At 42.7% G+C, this 19,554-nt stretch overlaps 1 protein-coding gene across 8 annotated transcripts in view; it reads left to right on the top strand.

Moving 5' to 3' along the window:
* Positions 1-17,330, top strand: part of Ints10 (integrator complex subunit 10) — a 28,883-nt gene extending 11,553 nt beyond the window's left edge. Inside the window, exons 8-19 of one of the 8 annotated variants that reach the window (XM_051181920.1) lie at positions 568-737; positions 1,551-1,684; positions 3,565-3,718; positions 4,935-5,017; positions 5,866-6,018; positions 6,505-6,613; positions 8,064-8,143; positions 9,977-10,139; positions 11,927-12,020; positions 13,900-13,977; positions 14,777-14,854; positions 16,939-17,330. In XM_051181920.1, coding sequence (XP_051037877.1) covers positions 568-737; positions 1,551-1,684; positions 3,565-3,718; positions 4,935-5,017; positions 5,866-6,018; positions 6,505-6,613; positions 8,064-8,143; positions 9,977-10,139; positions 11,927-12,020; positions 13,900-13,977; positions 14,777-14,854; positions 16,939-17,095 — 1,453 coding nt within the window. In that variant the 3' untranslated portion in view covers positions 17,096-17,330. Of the gene's footprint in view, positions 1-567; positions 738-1,550; positions 1,685-3,561; positions 3,719-4,934; positions 5,018-5,865; positions 6,019-6,504; positions 6,614-8,063; positions 8,144-9,976; positions 10,140-11,926; positions 12,021-13,899; positions 13,978-14,776; positions 14,855-16,938 lie in introns of all 8 variants that reach the window. The other 7 variants (XM_051181918.1, XM_051181923.1, XM_051181924.1 and 4 more) reach the window with 7 other exon arrangements.
* Positions 17,331-19,554: the final 2,224 nt, after the last annotated feature.

Here is a 19,554-nt window from a genome sequence, read left to right as displayed (position 1 = left end):
CAGAACAGGTAGATGTTCCAGGCCAAGTTGGTGTACATTTAGACCAGCCAGGACTATAATAGTAAACCCTGCCTCAAAAAGAAACTTAATTGCCTGATTTTAATCTGCATATAGTACACATGTATTAAAACATTACACTGGTAATTTGTGAATATATGTAATTTTTTTAATGTTTAAGAAGCTAGAAATGTTAATTACCCTGATTTTTATAATATACTATATTAGAATACCACAACATATATGAATTTACATTTAGAATCATTTTTAAGGGGCTGGAGAGGTGACCCCTTAGTTAAGAGCACTGGCTGATCTTCCAGAGGACCCTGTTCAATTCCCAGGATCCACATGACAGCTCACAAGTGTCTATAATTTGACCCCTTCACACACATACATGTAGGCAAAACACCAATGCACATAAAATACTTTTTTAAGCTTCATTTTATTTCGAAGCACAGAAGTTCACATACCCAGATATCTGCTGCCTGGTAAGTTCGGTGCTTCTCCCAGAGCATGTCTTCCTTCCTCCCACTGACAGGCAGTAAGGTGCTTTTGTTCCCTCCCCCTCAGAAGCTGTAGCGACATGCTGCACCGGATGAAAGAGCTCTGCAGGTACATGAACAGCTTTGACAGCGAAGCTCACAACAACTATAAGAACCAAGTGCTGTACTCCACGATGCTAGTCTTCTTCAAGAGTGCATTCCAGTATATCAGCAGCATACAGCCATCTCTCTTCCAAGGTTAGCTCACATGTTCCTCTGTGAAACCAAAGTATCAGGGTAGTGCCAACAAGGAGACAAAAGCAGTGGTCGACCACTGCTGTGGGAGAATAAAGTTGTAAGGCACTACCAGTGCTCTTTGTCATCGATAACTTAATTTGGTTTGAATTAAGCTTTTATGTAAGTATTTCTCACTGGGAATTTCTGTATTAAGAAATTTAGTATTAGAAAACTAAATAGGGATACTGAATACCTCTGTTTGAAAAAGTAATCAATGCTTTGGAGGGTGAGAAAGGAGGATAAGGAGTTTAAGGACAGCCTTGGCTACATATTAAGTTTGAGGCCAGGCCTGGGCTACACATACGATCCTCTCAAACAAACCAAAAACACAAAATCAAAAAAAAAATTCTAAAATGCGGATTTTATGAAGACAATACAATAGACAAAGACTTATGTAAACTGTATATTGTATGTATTGCATGTTGACCTATGATTTTTCATATGTTCTGTGTTTATTTGAACTATATAGTTATGATATATGTATAGTATTCATGATCATTTTGTACTTCATGGTTATTGTTTAAACAGAGATGCATAAGAACAAATGCAAAGAAGGAACAATCATTCATTCTCAACACTTATAAACGATTTGGTATCAATTCATATGGCCTTTCTTCCCATGGGGTGTATGTTCTTGTTGACCTAGTCAGGGTCACACTGGGTATATTTTTTTATGAGCTTTATTTCCATATGGCACTTGACCTACTTCCTGCTCATATTCACTACTCTCTCTCTTACTTTATTTCTAATGTCTGTGTGTCCTCCTTTGTGTAGGTCCTAATGCCCCCAGCCAGGTCCCACTGGTTCTTCTGGAAGATGTAGCCAATGTGTATGGTGATGTAGAAGTTGATCGCAGTAAACACATACACAAGAAGAGGAAACTAGCTGAGGGGAGAGAAAAAACCATGGTAATCCTTTCCACTTAATTACTCACAGAATGTGTCATTTGCCAGAGATGAAACTTTGCAAAATGTGGTTTTGGAGCTAAAATAGTTAAACCATAATTAAGTGTAAGCTAGTTGCCTTAAATAGAGGAAGTTTTGCACCCCTTCTGACTCACTGGTCCATTTGACAATGTCTGGAAACATTTTTGATTGTCATAGTTATGCTTCTGTGAGGAGAGATTGATAATTGTCATCTGGTGGGTAGAGGTCAGGGATAGAGCCAAACATCTTAAACCATATAGAACAGCCCAGCAGCCCGAGGGTGTCCAGGTCTACAAACTGCGTTTTGAGTTACTTAACCATGCATGTTTTGACTGGTGAGTATTGATTAAATTTACAAAACCATCTGGGAACTGTTGGCTGGAATAGGATGCTGTGGTGGTTGTTGGGAAGGGCAGCCCGCTCAATCCCACAAGATACAAGAAGAGGTCTCCACTTAGCCTCACTGAGGAGCTCATATCATGTGCCTGGGAGCTGATCAAATTGTGGTCCTCTCCTAGGCATATGAATATGTGTGTTCCCTTCAGTTATAACTGTTGCATCAGAGCCCCTTCTCAGAGCTTCAGTGGCCACGGGAATTTCTCAAACTTTTGCAAGCTGTTTGGAATGCCACAGTATCTTCCCTGAAAATTGGGGTTCTTTGATAAGTGACCTTATTTGGAAGCAGAACTGGCTTTCATAGATTGTGACACTACTGACCTCACATTTACAATAGTAAATTGGGTCTTAGTTCACTACTGCTTGGTATGACTCTGATGAAATCAAATGTTCAGTGGATTGCTGCGGTGGACAAATGTAGTAGGGTAGATTCTCCAGGTATAAGAGGAAGCAGGAGGACACTGTGGTCTGCAGGCAGGAAGGAAGGCTGTTAGAAGGGAGGTGCCTGGAACTGAAAGCATAGCTCAGTGGTTAATAGCACTTGATGCTCTTCCAGAGGACCCGAGGTCAGTTCCCACCACCCACATCAGGCCAGTCATAACTATCTCACTGTAGCCATCTGAGAGCACCTGCGCTCACTAGCAGGTACTCACATGCAGAATGCACTTACACATAATCAAAAACAATGAAAATAAGTCTTTATGAAAGGAGGCATCCAAGGCAGAGTGTCCCAGGTGAGATCAGCTGGTGCTGAAGTGCTTCACTGAAACCCCTGTCCATACTGTAATGACTTCAGTGTGCTGAAAGCTAGGGCCCACATACCTGGGGCTGTGGGCATGACAAAGAGAGTTGGGTACAATAACTGATTGAAGAAATTTTTGACAGTATGAAGCTCAATGACCTGTTTCACCTTGACTATTTTGAAAGCATCTCTAGACATGCCCAGTGACATTTATGACAGTGACCTTTCTCTGCATCTCTCTTGTTTCTTTTGCTTTGTATGACATGAAACGAAGAGTAGAAGTCTGAACTGTAAAAATCAGAGGGCATTCCATACTCACACCTCAGCCACAGAGCTGACGATGGTATGTGTGTGGCCCTGGGCACTCACAGACTGCTGCTTCTTATGTCTTAGGGAACTCAGACTTCTGTTTATTCCACTGTTGTGAAGAACCAAATCAATGTCACAAATTAAGGAAATGAGGAGAAACTAAAGTGAGTGCCACTCACACTTTGATTAAAATGATGTGTTTTAAACTTGTAAGAAACCAATAAACTTAATTTTAAAGGTGCAACTTGACAGCATGAGAATGTTGAGATGAAAACCACATATTATTGATCCTTGGAGATCAGTGTTAAATTGGAAAAGCTATGGCACGAAAGCCGTAGAGGACAGAGTCCAGAGCAATGTCTAAATAATGTTTCATCACCTTCAGTGAACCATGCTCTTCCCATCCCACAAGCAGAGCTCAGATGATGAAGAATGTTCAGCAAAAGGAAGAAACCGGCACATTGTCGTCAGTAAAGCTGAGCTCAGCAACTCCATTGAAGTGCTGGAGAGCTTCAAACTGGCCAGGGAGAGCTGGGAGCTGCTCTACTCCCTGGAATTCCTTGACAAAGGTGAGCATGTGCTTGTCATTGATACCATTTAATCATATAAAGTCTACTCTAAAAGATCTTTGTGGTATTTAAAATGTCAGCTCTCATAGCTTATTGAATCAGCTCTAGACATTCACTCATTTTATAGGATTCTTTTTGTTGTTGTTTTCAATCAGGAAATCTATATAATTAGCTGTTCATCTCTGACTTCCTCTTATACCATCAGGGTTGGTCAGAGTGGGAAGGACAGCATTTGGTGTTTGTCCTGTCCCTTCTTGTTCATGCTCTATTTCTCTTCTCCCTCAAGCTGCCTGTGTTCTGCAGTACAGAAGGCAATGTGGCCTTTGGCTGCTCTCAGCTCTGTTGCCTTGGAAGTGGAGAAAGCCTGTTTTTCTGTTTTTGTTTTGGGACAGGATCTCAATATGTAGCTCTGGCTGGCTGTGTAGACCAGACTGGCCTGGAATTCAGATCCTCCTGAGTCTGCCTCCCAAGTGCTGGGGTCAGAAGTATGCACCAGCTCACGTTTTGAATGAAGACATTAACAATTCATTTGCCTGCTTTCTAGGCCTGAATCTCCTCTTTGCTAACCAATGGTGTTTTCTGTCCTGTGAAATCCGTGCCCATTAATTTCCTGTTAGGCTGTAAGCATGCATCTTTGGCCTCCTGTCACATGGCCAGACAGCCCCTTGTCAGATGTGTTATCTTTTATAAGGGAATAGAGCCTGTTTCTTTTGTTGGTTTATTGTGAATCTTTGAGTATTTGGAAGAAATTTTCTTTACTCATAAATCAACCTTTTTTTAAAAAGATAAATGGGCAGCTGGGACTACATAAGACCTTATCTTAAAAAACAATACAAGATGCATGGAGTAATGCGTGGAAAGTGTAGTTTTGGCATGTAATACATGCTTACAAATGATGGTGTATAGAGTCCTTCTTATGGGTTGGTGAGATGGCCCAGTGAGGAAAGGTACCTGCCCACAGGCCTGATGACCCGGGAGCCACCTGGTGGAAGGAGAGAACCAACTCCTACTGGTTGTGCTGTGACTCCACACCTGTGCCATGCTTACCTGAAGTAAATAACATGTGAAAAAGAATCCTTGCATATCAGTGCCTAACCAGGAATTCTAGAGCTTCACTGACAGTAACCCACCCATCTTTATTAGTTTGTGAGTTTTTCCCTCTGTTGCCTCTGTGTTCACCAGTTTGGGGTGAATTTGCTTTCAAATTCTCACACAGAATTTACAAGAATTTGTTTGGCTTGGAAGACGGACACCTGGCTGTGGCTAAGAATCTTCCTGACAGATATGATCATCTACCAGGTAGAGTGACAGGCATTTTCGGCTGCTGTGTCTATGCAGGGTGGGATTGTTGCAAACTGGTCTTGGCGTAAGAGGTGTGTTATGCTCCTTGGGGGCTAGTCCACAACCTATCCACATCTTGCAGCATTCTGTGGCTGTGAGATTATAGTCTATTTTCATCCCCAATTGTCTCACTTTCTTGGTGACTTCCAGTATGTCTAGTCGTTGTTCCTTCTCTTCCCTGTGTAGAGAATCAGGACCCCCACACAGCCATTTATCTCTGTCCTCTTGCACAATAAAGGTAGCATAAATACTTCTCAGTTTTCTTAATTAACAATTTTCCATTTTAAATTACCATCCAGAGTATTAGGTTTCTTTATGGCATCTAAATAAAATCTGCTTTTGTTGATCCTCCACCATCCACCTGCCCCTGTGTGCCCTTCCACCCCCCAGCAGCCTCCTTCTCTGTCACCATAAAAATTCTATGCCCCTCCCTCCCTCGCTTAACTCTCCTTTCCTCATTTGTGGTCCCCTTTCTAGTCTCATGACCTCTATCTACACTATACCCATATATAAACATTCAAAACTTGGATCCATGTAGGAGAGAGAGAATGTAATTGTTGTCTGTCTGAGCAGGGGGTTACCTAAGAAAGCAGCATTTCTTCAGAAGATGATGACCTCCTCGAGCCCTTCTTTCCTCTGCTTTGCTGCCATCCAGCAGCTACCAGATGGGGAGAACAGACAATTGCTACCACAGTGTTGGTTCTATAGAAATAATATATCTAAAATGTTCTACGTCAAAGATTCTGTGCTCTGTGTGTGTGTTAATGTCATTGTTTTTTCCCCCTATGCCTTTGTGTCTTTCCAAGGGTCAGTATAAGAAGGCCATAGCCAGTCTGCATCACTTAGCAGCTCTCCAAGGATCCCTTTCTCAGCCACCGATCACAGGACAGGGGACTTTAGAACACCAGAGGGCGCTCATCCAGCTGGCCACCTGTCACTTTGCACTGGGAGAGTACAGAGTAAGTACTGTGGTGTTCTCAAAGGCTCCATGGCACACTGAGATGTCTTCCCTGTAGTGGTTTTTCAGGTCAATGCCTGCTTCCTTAATTGACCTGTTTTACTTAATTTGCTGCTGAAAAACACAATGATCTGTTTTACTTCGTGTTTCTATAGTATAACTTCCCTGAAGTTGTGCTTCAGTGCTATTTGCTTATTCCTCTCTTTTTTGAGACAAGGTCTCATGTGTCCCAGACTGTCTTTGAACTTGCTGTGTGGTTTAAACGTAGGCACTGTATATGCTTATTAGTATATACAAATTTGTGGTAGTTTCTAACAGTGAAGAACTGGGCTTTGTTCTCGCTGTCTCATAGACTTAATCTGACTGTGTTCACTGTTGAGTACTCATCAAGAGTCACAGGAATACTGACCTCCATGCACACATGCTGTCTGCCTCTGGGCTGTAGACGGCTGTAGTCCGTTAGTACCTGTGGTTTTCTCTCCTGTAGATGACATGTGAGAAAGTTCTGGACCTGATGTGCTACATGGTACTACCCATACAAGATGGAGGGAAAGCACAGGAAGAGCCCTCCAAGGTGAAGCCCAAGTTTAGAAAAGGTACAGTGAAGTCTTGCTCTTTGTCACAGTAGTTTTATGATGGTGGCTAAGATGTGTCACAGTTCCTAGTGAGGTCACACCACACCACTATGTGCTGTGGAAAGCTCATCACTCCCGGCTGCATTCATTAGCATCTTTCTAAGCCACGTTCTGCTTCATGAGGTTGCTACTCCTGAGGAACCCTTCCCTGTTTTGCCTAGCACTAGGAAAAAGAGACTAATCAGTTTATCCCTCTGTCACCATATTCCTCTGAGGCCATTTTGAGCTTTAACTGATTTCCACATTACTTGAAAAAAACCTAATGCATAGCTAATAATCTAAATTTCCACTTAAGATTTAGAAATAGATATGCAAATTAAATATGAAGACAGTATAAGAGGGAAATACTAACAGAGCAGAATCAACACAATAAGAAAAATGAGTAAAATAAAAGGTTATTTGTGTGAAAACCTGCATAAAATTGATAAAATCCTAACACACTTCATCCAAAAGATGGCAGCCACAAATTAGCAATATCAGGAATGGAAAGGCGGTACTACAACAAATCCTGGTTACGTCAAAAGGACAATAAGAGAACATTCGTGCCAAGAAATTTAAAACATTAGATGCCATGAAAAGGTTCTTGATAAGCACAACTTATAAACAATGTCACAAAATGAAATAGAAAAGGAATCTCAGAAGGAAATTCAATGCACAACTGCCCAGCACTAGTCCTGAATTTGGACAAAGGCGCAGACCAGACCATTCCTGTGCTTCTGATCGTGAATAAATGATAGTGAAGTCAGCATTGCCAGGGAGAGCACCCCATTTCCCAGCTGTACCTCATCTCCTAGCCATTACATTTCCAAACAGGGCCTTTATCCACTGGGTGCTGGGTGCCAAACATCAAGACACTATAAGAAGCTTCTACTGTTTTTGTGATGATTGACATTGAAATCTTTACGAATTAAAGGCAGATGTTAGCATTTATAAAACTAGAGAGGAGAGGCAGGCCTAAAGACATAGTGCAGTGGTTAAATGCACATGGTACTCTTTCAGATAACCCGTGTTACATTCCCAGCACCTACATGGTTGCTTGTAATCATCTGTGACTCCAACTCCAGGGGATCCAAGATGCACTGCACACATGTGGCACACTTATATACATACAGGCTAGATATTTGTACACACACACAGAAGCTGAATGACAAGCCCATGGGGTTTCTGGGATTTCCTCTATGTAGTACTCTACAGATTTGAAAGTTTTTATAATGATTATTTAGCAGGTAGGCAAGAAAATTGAGAAATGAAATCTAGAGACCAAAACTCAATACCATCATCACATCAATGTCTGCTGTATCACGAGTTCTGTAACTGGTAGCTTATTGAGGGAGTATGTGAAACATTTGCTTGTTAAAGCTATTTTCTTTGATGATAACATTCACTAACAGTCTGGCCTGCCTTCTGTTAGGTTTGGATCTGAAGCTTCTGCCCTGTACCAGTAAGGCTATTATGCCGTATTGCCTGCACTTGATGCTAGCGTGCTTTAAGGTGAGCTTAAAATGGAATTATCAGGAAACAAATTCCCTTTGAAGTATGTCCTGATGAGCTTGCATGACTTAAGAGCTTTGTTCACAACTGTTTTGTTCTTCACCAGGCAGGTGGGACACGTTTGTGGACAAGTGCTCTTTTGCTTTTCATTTTTGTTGTTGTTTGTTTGCTTGTTTTTTAGTTCCACAGCACTAGGCACAGAAGAATAGGAAATGAGCCCCATCCTTGAGAAGGGTATGGGGAGTAAGAAGTAGGGCAGACAGGCAAATCCACTTGCCTGTTGGTATATAGTAAAAATTTTGACATTGTTGTAGTGAGATATCCACCCCACCCATACCTGTTGCACTGACCATTCGCATTAGGGTGTGGGGACAGGTGTGGGCATAACCTGGGGGGGTCTGGGGTCCCAGACCCCAGCTCACTCTCTTACTTCCTGGTCAGAGAAAGAGAGCATCTGGAGGCATCTTTGGAATGGGAACCTGTGGAGATCATCTGTTTCTGGTGTGATTTCTCCTTGAATAAATCCATCTTCCTATCGCTTCCCAGATTCTTATTTACCACACATTATATTTACTGTCTTTGTAGATAATTTTGTATTAAGCCTAAATCTTTTCTTTAGACTAAAAGGGGAATTGAAGTGAGATATCCACCCCACCTTCACCTGTCCCAATGCCCCAGTGGGCGTGGTCAGTGCAACAGGTGTGGGTGGGGTGGATATCTCACTACACATTATGTTTGTCAGAATGTATTAGCTATAGAATATTGTATAGCTATATGAATAGCTATACATGAATATAGCTGTATATGAATATGGATAGCTATATGAATATTGGGGTTATAGATGAGTTAATTTCTTTAAGCATGAGGGTCAGTGCCAGTGAAGGCCCGGTAGCACTGGGAAGCTTCTAAGACTCTTGAAAACACCACAAGCCTTGGCTGGGGTAGAATAGAACCTTGGGTGGGGTTGTCACTGTTTCAGTATGCTTGTGTGCAAAAAGTAACAATGCTGGTTGCTGCTGTATGCAATAGTCCCACACTAACTTAAGTGCTAGAGCTGGTTGGATCAAAGAAGCCATCTGAATTGTGGTTTTATGCAGCTGTCCATTTCAAACCAAACTTTTGACCTTTTCTGCAGTTCATACCCCATCACTTACTGTTTTTCTTCCTTCCCAGCCCCATTTTTTCAAGTTCTTCTGTTATGTCTTCTTTCCCATCTTTCACCTTACAATTGTTCCCTGAAAGATATCTCTAAGGTTGAGGATATGGCTCACTTGGTAGGGTACTTGCCCAGAACCCATGAGCTCTGGGTTCAATTCCCAGCACAGCTTAAATTAGATATGGTGATTCAAACCTCTAATCCCAGCACTTGGGAAATGGAGGCAAGAAGGTCAGGAGTATCTAGCAAGTGTTAGGGCCAGCCTATGATTCATAAGGCCCTGTCTCAAATAAGTATAATAGAAAAAAACAATAATGAAAAGTCCTACTTACTCTCTTCACTGTGTAGGAAACTCAACTTTCTCTATCCCTGATTCTCAAACTCAGAAACTCCCAGTTCTCCTGTTTTTGTCCAGCTCTGGTCTAAAGACTTGTCAGCTCATGTGCCGAGCCCTCCGGGAACCTGGGACTTCCCTAGAACCCACTCTCCTTAGACGGGTATGGTGTTCACCACCAGTTTTTTTGTTGTTGCTTTTTGGTGTTTTGGGTTCTTTTTTTTTTTTTTTTTTGGTCTTCGTAATAATGATTTATAGAATTTACTAACCTGTAGAGCCTCTTTTAGGAAGTGATATTTCGTATGCCCTAGATGTTTCTTCTATATAACATTTTGTCTTACAGCTGAGAGCTTTTACAGACAACAGAGATGACATGGCATTGGGCCATGTGATTGTACTGCTCCAGCAGGAGTGGCCCCGGGGAGAGAACCTTTTCCTGAAAGCCATCAGTAAGATTTGCCAACAAGGAAATTTCCAGTATGAGAACTTCTTCAGCTATGTGACAAGTATCCTTTCTCTGAATTAAGTGCACTCACATCTGAATGTTCAGCACAAGTGCATCATACAGTGTGACCCATTCTCAATAGAGATACTGCTTTTTCTATTTGTAGGAAAAGGAGGGGTGAGAGTTAGACACAGAGCCATGGCAGTTGCTTTGTGAAAGTCAGTGATGTTTCAAAGAACCAGGACTGCCGTCCACTTCTAGGTGCCTTCCAAGAAGGCAACCAAGATGCTCACAGTTAGAATAGCCTACAAGTTCTTGGCAAGCCCAGAGCAGTTGGTTTAGCATAGACTACAATAGTTCTTTGGCCTTTGTCTATGGAAAAAGTGTCCCCTGAGGCCTCTCCTTGGACAGAGGCTGCCCCTGGGATCAGTTCTTAACACTGAGCCTGCATCTTCACAGCTGCCAAAGGTTATGCTAATGAGGCAGAGTATCATGAGTAGGTTCCCCCACCACCACCAGTTAGGTCCCACAGCCAGCCGCACTAGCCCCAAATAACAAACAGAGACTCTGTATTAGATATAAAACTGTGGTCACTGACATTGCCAGCTCTTACACACACCATTCAGTTGTTAGCAGTGCTTCTTAAAAGCTTTGCGGGTTTTTTGCTGTTTATGCTGAGTCAGGAAACTTCCCTTAAAGGAGCCGCGCAAGTCTCTGCTTGTCTCGAGCAACAGAGTCCAACAGAGAGAGGTGCTGCTACCAGGAAACCTTGCTTGTGTCTGTCCTTCTGTTTCTAAAAACCTTTCTTAAGGTTTTGTTACGTTTTAAGTGGAAGTTGGACACCATTATGTTACAAGTAGGTGTTTCCTGCCTGATAGATGTAATTCTGTTGGTCTGTTACTAGTTTCTTATCGGCTGACTCTGTCTTAAACATTAATCCATTTCTATTACTCTAAGTACTTCCACATGGTCTCATCTTACCGGAGAGAGGGCCTGGCGTTCTTCTCTCTCCGTCCTCCATCTTGGATCTCCTCCCTACTACTTTCGGAATCCTCCTTGTCTCCTAGTCCCACCTATCTTGCTTTCCTATTGGCCAACAGCACTTTATTCATTATCCAATAAGAGAAACATATTTACAGAATGACATCTCCTATCAGCAGAGTTGTTTTGTCAGATGGGCAGCATGTGACTTCATGTGTTTGTAAGGGGAAGACTGCCTTAGAATTGAAGGTATACCATAGTTTGGTTGCTTTTACTTCATTGCTTCCCATAATTCTCCCAATTTGCAGAATATGTGTACTATATATGTCCCCAGTGCAGTTATTTAAAAAGAAAATAATGAAACTTATATAACTTTCCCCCAGAAGAATGCATCATCTAATGTTTCATATGGAATTTTCTAGCTTCTCGGACACTTCCTTTCTTCAAGTATCTGAATGACCTTGTCTGCTGGGTCTGAAGAAATAATCTTTCTTTTTATGACTCATATCCTGTTAGCCAGACCACCTTCCCCTCTCCTGCTGTCTCTGATTTCTAACTAAAAAAATTTCTCCCAGGGCCATATAGAATCTGTTTAATTACTTCCACAGGAAAAACCATGTGCTAATGCTTCTCAGTCGGTGGGTCTGGAGATTGATGCCACGGAGTTACACAGCCAGCCCCTGCCTGGCAGAACTTATGCAAAGTATTCTTTTTCATGGGGCAATGTGGCCAATATGAGAATCAGAGCTGACTGTGGTTGTTTGTTGGAGGGCAATCAGTGGGCTTTCCGTGGGCTGAGAGCCTGTTTCCTCACCTGGGAGAACAGGGCAACTTGTTACTTGTTGTTTGACCTGAAGGTGACTGAAGACATTGACATGCTGGAGGAATTTGCTTACTTACGAACCCAGGAAGGAGGGAAGATCCATCTGGAATTACTCCCAAACCAAGGCATGCTCATCAAGTAAGCAGATGCTCTTTTGTTTTTCAAAGCTCTGTGCCCACTGTTCATGTGCTTGCATGACTCACTTGTAAATTTCTGTACCTGTCAGAAATTTAATGGAAAGGAATCATAAACCTGGTCTCTGTTTTTGAGGGGCCACTTGATTCTGGGTGTCTTTAAAAGACTTGTATTTCTTAGCTACATTTCTGGGGGGAAAAAAATGCTGTTTAAATTGGGATATTTTTGTTTTGAAATTTTTTACTAGAGAATTTTCTATTTGCCTTTTCCTTTCCAAAATGTAGTATTTATTGCTGGTTAGACACTGTACTGGATTGGGGGAGGGGATCTACAGGATTTATATAACTGGGTCTTAAGCTCTTCTAAGCTTCATCATGGCTTACATAGCACAAAGTGAATTAGCTGGTTCTAGTGCCTCTAAAACACACCTGCCCGCAAAAAATGATTATGGGAGTGCTAGATCCCAGGTGTTCCCCTAGCCCATAGGACATTACAGGAATCCAGGTTGTCTCAAATGAAAATACCAAATTAGTGACCATTCATGATTTTTAAATAGCTCATAATTCTTGCTTCTATCCTCAGTCCTCATTGCAGTCTGGCTAATAGATTCCCCTCTGCTGTAAACGCCATGTGCAGTTTGTATATTTCCTTCTTGCTTCCTGGATATTCAGTGTGTCTGTAAGTCAGTGTCAGGTATGCCAAGAGACTGGACCCAGAGCAGGAAGAAGACATTGCTGAGACTAGAAACCTTCTCTTCCATCCCTTAGTTTTGGCAGAAGCAAGTTTCTTAGTTATCCAGAGCCATAGTCCTTTGCTCTGTCTTTGTAGAGTCATAGGGGTGTTGGAGGAGTGAGGTAAGAAGTGCTTCTATTGGATTTCTGTAACTCAGGACTTTGGCCCATGATGAGCATTCCCTCCTTACTATGCCTTACCAAGAGTAGGACCCAGTGGAATCTGTCCTATAGAACAGAAGATCCTCACCCATCTTATAAGTGATACTGTATGTCTTCAACATTTCCAGTAAGGGACTGAGGTGATGTTTAGGACTATACAAGGCCCTTTGTAGAGTGCTTTATCAGGATGTCCTAGACACTGGCCTCTCCCCTTCTCCATTGACTACTTTGACTATGGACCAAAGTCATGGGGAATAGTTACTGCACGGTTGCAAGTGTCATTAACCATGTGAGAATAGATTTTGTATAGGGACTTCTAGGTTCCAAAATTGATTTTACAAACATTTTAAGAAAGATTTTCAGTTTGTCAAAAACTCACCAGTCAAATTGTCATTATATATGTGGTCTTGGAGTCTGCAGAGGATTGCCACATGACAGAGAACTCTCAGCTGTCTATGGCAGTATGAAGGAATGATTCTACAGTCCTCAGCAGATGAACCTCAGGTTTCACTATAACTGGGCTTTCCTTCTTTCCTATATTTTCTTGATTTGAGCAGTATTACCCTGCACTTAGTCCCCAGGACTTAGAGTTTAAAGTGGGGACCTAATCATTTGCCCAGATAATGGCTCTGGAAGAGGTTGCTTGTCCAAGGAGGCATCCCTCCTGCTTCCCAGGACCTTCCACCTTGATCAACCTAACTAACTTCCTAGAACTTTCTGCACAAGTCAAGCCTCCTAAAAACCCAGGCTTGATTCAGCTTGGAAAAAGGATTAGGCATTGTTAACTAGTGGCCTGACCTTGTAGGAAATATTCTCTGAGATGTTCTCAACGTGGATTTGAAATCTGTATTTCAGTTAATCTATATCTAAATGACGCCAAGAGAATCAAACTGCGTAAGACAGGTTTGACTGACTGAGGTGTGATTAGACTCTTGAATAAAACTATCTATATTCCTTTTCCCTTTGGGTTCCAAACAAATTCTCTGAAGCCATTGCAGACCTTTTGGGTGGCCCCTCCAGATGAGTGGCAGAGATGTTGTGAGCAGTGTGCCTCTCCTCCCCTTGGGGTAAGGTTGTGAGTCCGCCCTAGTTGTAGCATCTCGGATGCAAGCAGGTACAGTACAAACACTGGGCACCTGGTGCCAGGCCAAAAGGAGGCATAAGTTCTTCGTTTGTTACATAGATATGTTGTTCTGACATGTGTTAAATTAAAGAAATGTTTCTATGCTGATACCTGCAGTACTATAGCTGCATTAGACTGGATCAAAATGGAAAAAAAAAATCTCTGGGTGATGACCGGCTAATGTGCTAAATCTTCATTACAGAATTCTGCAAAACCATGGCTCTCAGCCCTGTTTTCCCCCCGAGTTTCAAACACCCTTTCTTTATTGAAAACATTGCCAGTCCTTCTGAGTCCTCTTTGAAGGACCTTTCAGTTTGGGGCTTCAGTTCTGCTAAGACGGCTAGCCAGCGTCTCCAGGTGTGTTTCTGGGACCGGCATGGGCGTGAGAAGAGTGAGTGAGGAGGCTGGATTATGAATCATGTCTTCTCAGATGTTACCTTCCCTCCCCACTACCATCTCGTCTCTCTCTTCCCCACTGATGCCTTTTTACTCCAAATCCCAAGTGGGAAGAGCTCTGGGACCAGGAGCCAAGATGCCTCTAGACTGGCACCAGCAGTGGGTGCGGTGGGGCCCTCAGCTTCTCCCAGTCCCCCTGAAGACCCAGCACAGCCAGGGGCATGTGGAGGTTTAAGTTTCTGTACAGTCCGCTTTCCAGTCTTGTGTATCTTCTCCGGAGTGTTGTTTTGCAGTGCAGGGTGAGCTGGTGTGGGTGTTTGAATGCTGCTGTTTGCTGTTTTTTAAAGGCCTTCTAGCCCTCCCATGGGGTTACTACAGCAGGAATTCTTACCTGTGCTTCAGCCCAGCATACAGACTGCTGACAGGTACCAAGTGGAAAAACACCTGCTCATAGTGTGCTGTTTGTCAACATGTTTTCCCGCCCATGGTTTTCAGCTCTTTGTCCCTCGGTGCTCTTTTTCATGCTTTATTTATTTGTTTTTAATTTGTTCTGCATTCCTTGGCAAACCATCTGGTTGTAAATATTGTAACATTTTTAATTTTTTCCATGAGTTGCCAGTGTGTTTGTGTTGAATTTAAAAATCATTATGGATCTGGGGGGAAATACAAGTTTGCTAAAACTGTATTAGACTAAGTGACTATTAGAGGAAGTGCAAAGCTGTGATTCTGTTTTGATAAAATTCAGAGTTTGGGGTCATGAATATTTAAATACATTGACATATATACCACAAGTAAATTTTACTGTGGATTTCCATCTTATTGATCAGCACTTTTTGCTCTAAACAGACATTGACACAGCTTTCTCTGCCTTAAAGCAGGCTGCTTTGTTTTAGACCTTAGCTTTCTGAATTGACAATATTTAGTAAGTGAAAATTATACCATTTTAACTAGCTAGATTCTTTTGTTCTTAAACCGTAAGAGTTATCTACAGTCATGTGCCACGTAACACCAGGGATATACCTGTCATGCACTATGCTATTTCATGGGCATCTTAGTGTGCATTTACTCAAACCTAGCTGCTACATACCCAGGCTGTAGGGGACCAGTGCAGTCCCTCATTGCATGGGGGGCGTGACTGTAATCGACATCCTCCAGACTTGCAAGAGGCTCTGGTGCATATGTAATCGAGTTGTGCATCTGTTAACATATAGAAGCAATCCCCTAATAAGCAGCATGTAACATTTAATTGTGTCTTTAGTAGTGTTAGGGGAGAATTTGTTCTCTGAAATCTGGCCTGCAGTTGCCTGTCTCTTGTACTTGGTCCGTTTTGGGTTGCAGCCCGGGGACCCAAAACAGAAGTATTTCAAGTCAATAGGACACAGACCCTCAGCCTCACTGACACCTGACTGAGTTAAAGTGGTGGTGCAGAACCATGTTTCCTCATGTCCCTGCTGTCTTCCTGTAAAGCCCTTTGAAGTGGCTGTTGCAGTGTTGAGTTCTCACTAGTGTAGACAGGACATCATTTACTGCTGCACTACACTGTTGTACATAAGCATGTGTTTTAGAAACAGAAGCGTTTAGGGTGATAGCCATGCCTCTGTTTTCTCACTACATGAAAACCTTGTGACTTGGAAGACAGTTAGGGGATGGGGGATGGCAACAGAGGTGGATTTTATTTGTCTAAAACTGTTACATGACCAAACTAGCAGCCAAAACCCCTCTCTTTGTGGTTGAGTCCACTAAGTTTTGCTGGACTTTTCTTTATCTCTGTTCATTTTGTTGTCCTCACTTTATGGGATTCTGTTTGTCCTTTCCCGTCCTAACGCACGGCTCTTGGGGCTCAGTTAGATACCTCTTGGCTTTTGCTCCCACTAACCCACCCACAGACAAGCAAACACCTAGACAACTCTACTCTTCATAGAATTTCACAGGCAGTGATTGTACCTTTACAAACTGTGACCCAGTTCTGTCGCAGGGTCCCAGGTCCCCCAGCCTTTTCTGCAGTAGTCTGGATGGACATAGCACTCCAGGACCTTCCCTGTCCTGGCTCCATGGGGATAGGCCTAACTCAGGACTCCAGCAGCTGTATGGAAGCCTAAGCTTTTCTGGGCCAAGACCCTGGCAGAGAGCTCCTTGGTGGCTAGGACATGCTGGCTCCCTTTTCTTACTGTTGCCCCTCTGAGGGCTGTGGCCTGGTCTCCAGTATGGTGAGCACCCCAAGGCACTGAATTGAGTGAGCTCCAGGAGTTCAGAGGTGCAGCAGGTGACATTTCACTGACCATTGGCTGTGTAAAATGACCCAGTCTAGGGCAGGAAAGATGTCTGCCTAGTATTGAGACTCAGAAGATTGGGCAGGAGTGGTTATCTGCTTGCAGCTTTTCTTTTTAAATTTGGTTTAAATGTGTAACTACACCTAGCTGTGAGGCAGGTTGATTCCTACCCAGTATCACTAGGCTGTGCTGCAGCTTCTAACGGTGGTCTCCTTCTGTTTCCCTGTCGCTGACCTCAGGCACCACACAGTCACTCGAGGCATCACCAAAGGCGTGAAGGAGGACTTCCGCCTGGCCATGGAGCGCCAGGTCTCCCGCTGTGGAGAGAACCTGATGGTAGTACTGCATCGCTTCTGCATTAATGAGAAGATCTTGCTCCTTCAGACCCTGACCTGATAGACCTTTGGCCTCCCTCAGCTCAGCTGTGTGACTAGGGATGACGCAGCTGTGACAAGTGCTAACTACCAGGACTGATGAAAAAGGAAAACACCAAGTTCTAACTACCTTGGTTGCTTGAACTTTGAACCCAAGAGTGTGGGAAGTTATCTCTATTTTTGAGAGTTAAGGTTTTTTTTAATTTGTAAAAAACAAGAGTCAATCCATTTTGTAAATAAAAATCCTACAATTTGAAGTTTTAAAAACATATTTTTTTTTAGTTCAAGTAGCATACATTTGTCTTCTATTTTTCTAAGCATACAGCATGGGGGGCAAAAATCCAATACAACTGAATGGAGGAATGAATTCTATTATGTACTTATGTGATGGAATATGTCTTCTATGACCTCGGGTGTGTTTTCATTGATACACTGTGTTAACTATTACATATAAAGGTAAAATTTGACCTTTCATTTTATGAGACATTGAACTTGAGCCTGCCTTGTCCCTGCTGAGAGTCCACTAAGAGCTCGATGCTTCAAAGTCCCCAAAATGCTGGGACAGGAAAGGGGGGGGGGAGAAATAGCAAAGGGAAGAGCTCTGCTGAGGCCTTGGGAAGTTAGTGTGTCCCAGGGGATCTCCTGGTACTTGGAGCCAGAGAACACTGCTTGGCAATCACCTGCACCTCTGTCCCTGCCCTGTATTTGTGTATGTAACCGCGCACATGTGCAAACACACACACACACACACACAGAGTAACCAGAATTACATTCCCTGGGTGCTGCATACTGTCACAGACTAGGTTGTTTTACAGATGTTTTCTAAAAAGCACAGGCATTCTTACTTCCTCCCATGGTCACTCTGTGTATCCTTTGGGTCTTAACATAGCCTACTGAGGCATAGGCCTTAGGTGTAAGTGATTTTCTTGCTCAATCAACTGTCATGGTTTAATAGTGTCTCCCAAAAGTCAATCATTGTGTTCAAACTGGTCCTGACTCCATGTCAATTTAGTGCTTCATAAAAGGTGATTGTTCATAGACTGTCAGTAGAAGTTTCTTTTCTTTTTAATTTCATTTAACTATTTCCTGTTGAAAAGTCTTTATGGATCCAGTGAGTACCTTTTAAAATACAATGCTAGAGCTGGAGAGATGGCTCAGCTGTTAAAGGCTAGGCTCACAACCAAAAAATACAAAATACAATGCTGGAGAATACAACGGTAATCTGGGAGAAATAAAAAGTGATTTCATGATTTGAGTATATTGTTCACATTAATTAGTAAAAAGAATAAAAAGGAATGAAAAAAAATTAATAAAAGGGACCACAGTCACACAGTAGTTTGTATTTAAAGTTAATTCTTAATGAGATGCCAAGTGAAGGTCTGAGTGACATTGCAAGGTCGTCTTGAGCACAGTGGAGAATCTGTCCTTTTGCCAAGGAGCATCCTCCTGGTAAGTTACTCCTGAGAAGACTGACTGACATAGAGAGATAAGATGGTTCTTTAACCAAAACTCAGCGACAACCAGCCAGCTGCCCAGAGACTTGTTTGTCAAGGGAGGCAGCGCCACACCTCCAAGAGCTGCATTAACATTCTGGGTACAGTCAGTAGCCACATGTTGTGGCCCAGTGTCTTTCCTGGGGTTCTGTTGCCATGCTCTGGAATGCTGCTTAGCCCAGTGTGAACAGAAAGTTGTCATAAATTCAATGCAGCGTTGACTCCTTACAGTTTTTGTTTTCTTGTTAAACTTGGAACTCAAGACAATGCTAAACAGTACCTCAGTGGCTTTCAGCGAGGTAAAGGAAATAGGGTCTAGATGGCCTTCCCCACAGCCTGACCCTCCAAGCCGACAAGCAGCCTTTTGCCTGTGATACACTTTTGTCACTTGGGATGCTGTGGAGTAACTCCTTCCAGAGAACTGGACACCTCAGGTAAGGGTCATGCTGGAGCTGAGATCAGTTCACCACAAATTGGGTGAAAATTAACTTTGATAGGCCAACCTGTAGGAGCAGCTGTTAGCATTTCAAATGTCTCAGACTCTTTATTAGTCAGTTACTAATTTAAATATAATGAAATAATAGTAACATTTGCTAGCTCTATACCTGGCCTTATGCCATGTATTGCACGTGTATTTTCTCAAGACAACCCAGTGTGGTGGGTTTAGTAAGAGGGTGAGGCACCTGAGACTTGTGTTCTGTTTCTACACTGAGGTCACAGGACTTGAGACCTATGCTTGATTAATGCTTTGGTGTTGGAATGAGACCTGGCCATGCTGTTGGATTCGCTGAGAGCTCCCCATACTAGTGTTGTATTGTGCTTTGGGGATAGCTATCCAGGAGAGAAGAGGAGAGACTAAGGGTGATGCTTGCTTCCCATAGAACTTGACAAATGGGAGCCCACCATGAGATCCCTGTATACTAGAAGCCTGGGTCAATGATGTTAGACAGACATTTAGAGATGAAACACTGAAGAATGGAGGGGGTGT

This window comes from Phodopus roborovskii, unplaced genomic scaffold (genome assembly GCF_943737965.1).
Source record: "Phodopus roborovskii unplaced genomic scaffold, PHOROB, whole genome shotgun sequence".
Taxonomy (NCBI): domain Eukaryota; kingdom Metazoa; phylum Chordata; class Mammalia; order Rodentia; family Cricetidae; genus Phodopus; species Phodopus roborovskii.
The sequence above is the reverse complement of the archived record's forward strand: the minus strand, read 5'-3'. Positions and strand labels throughout refer to the sequence as shown.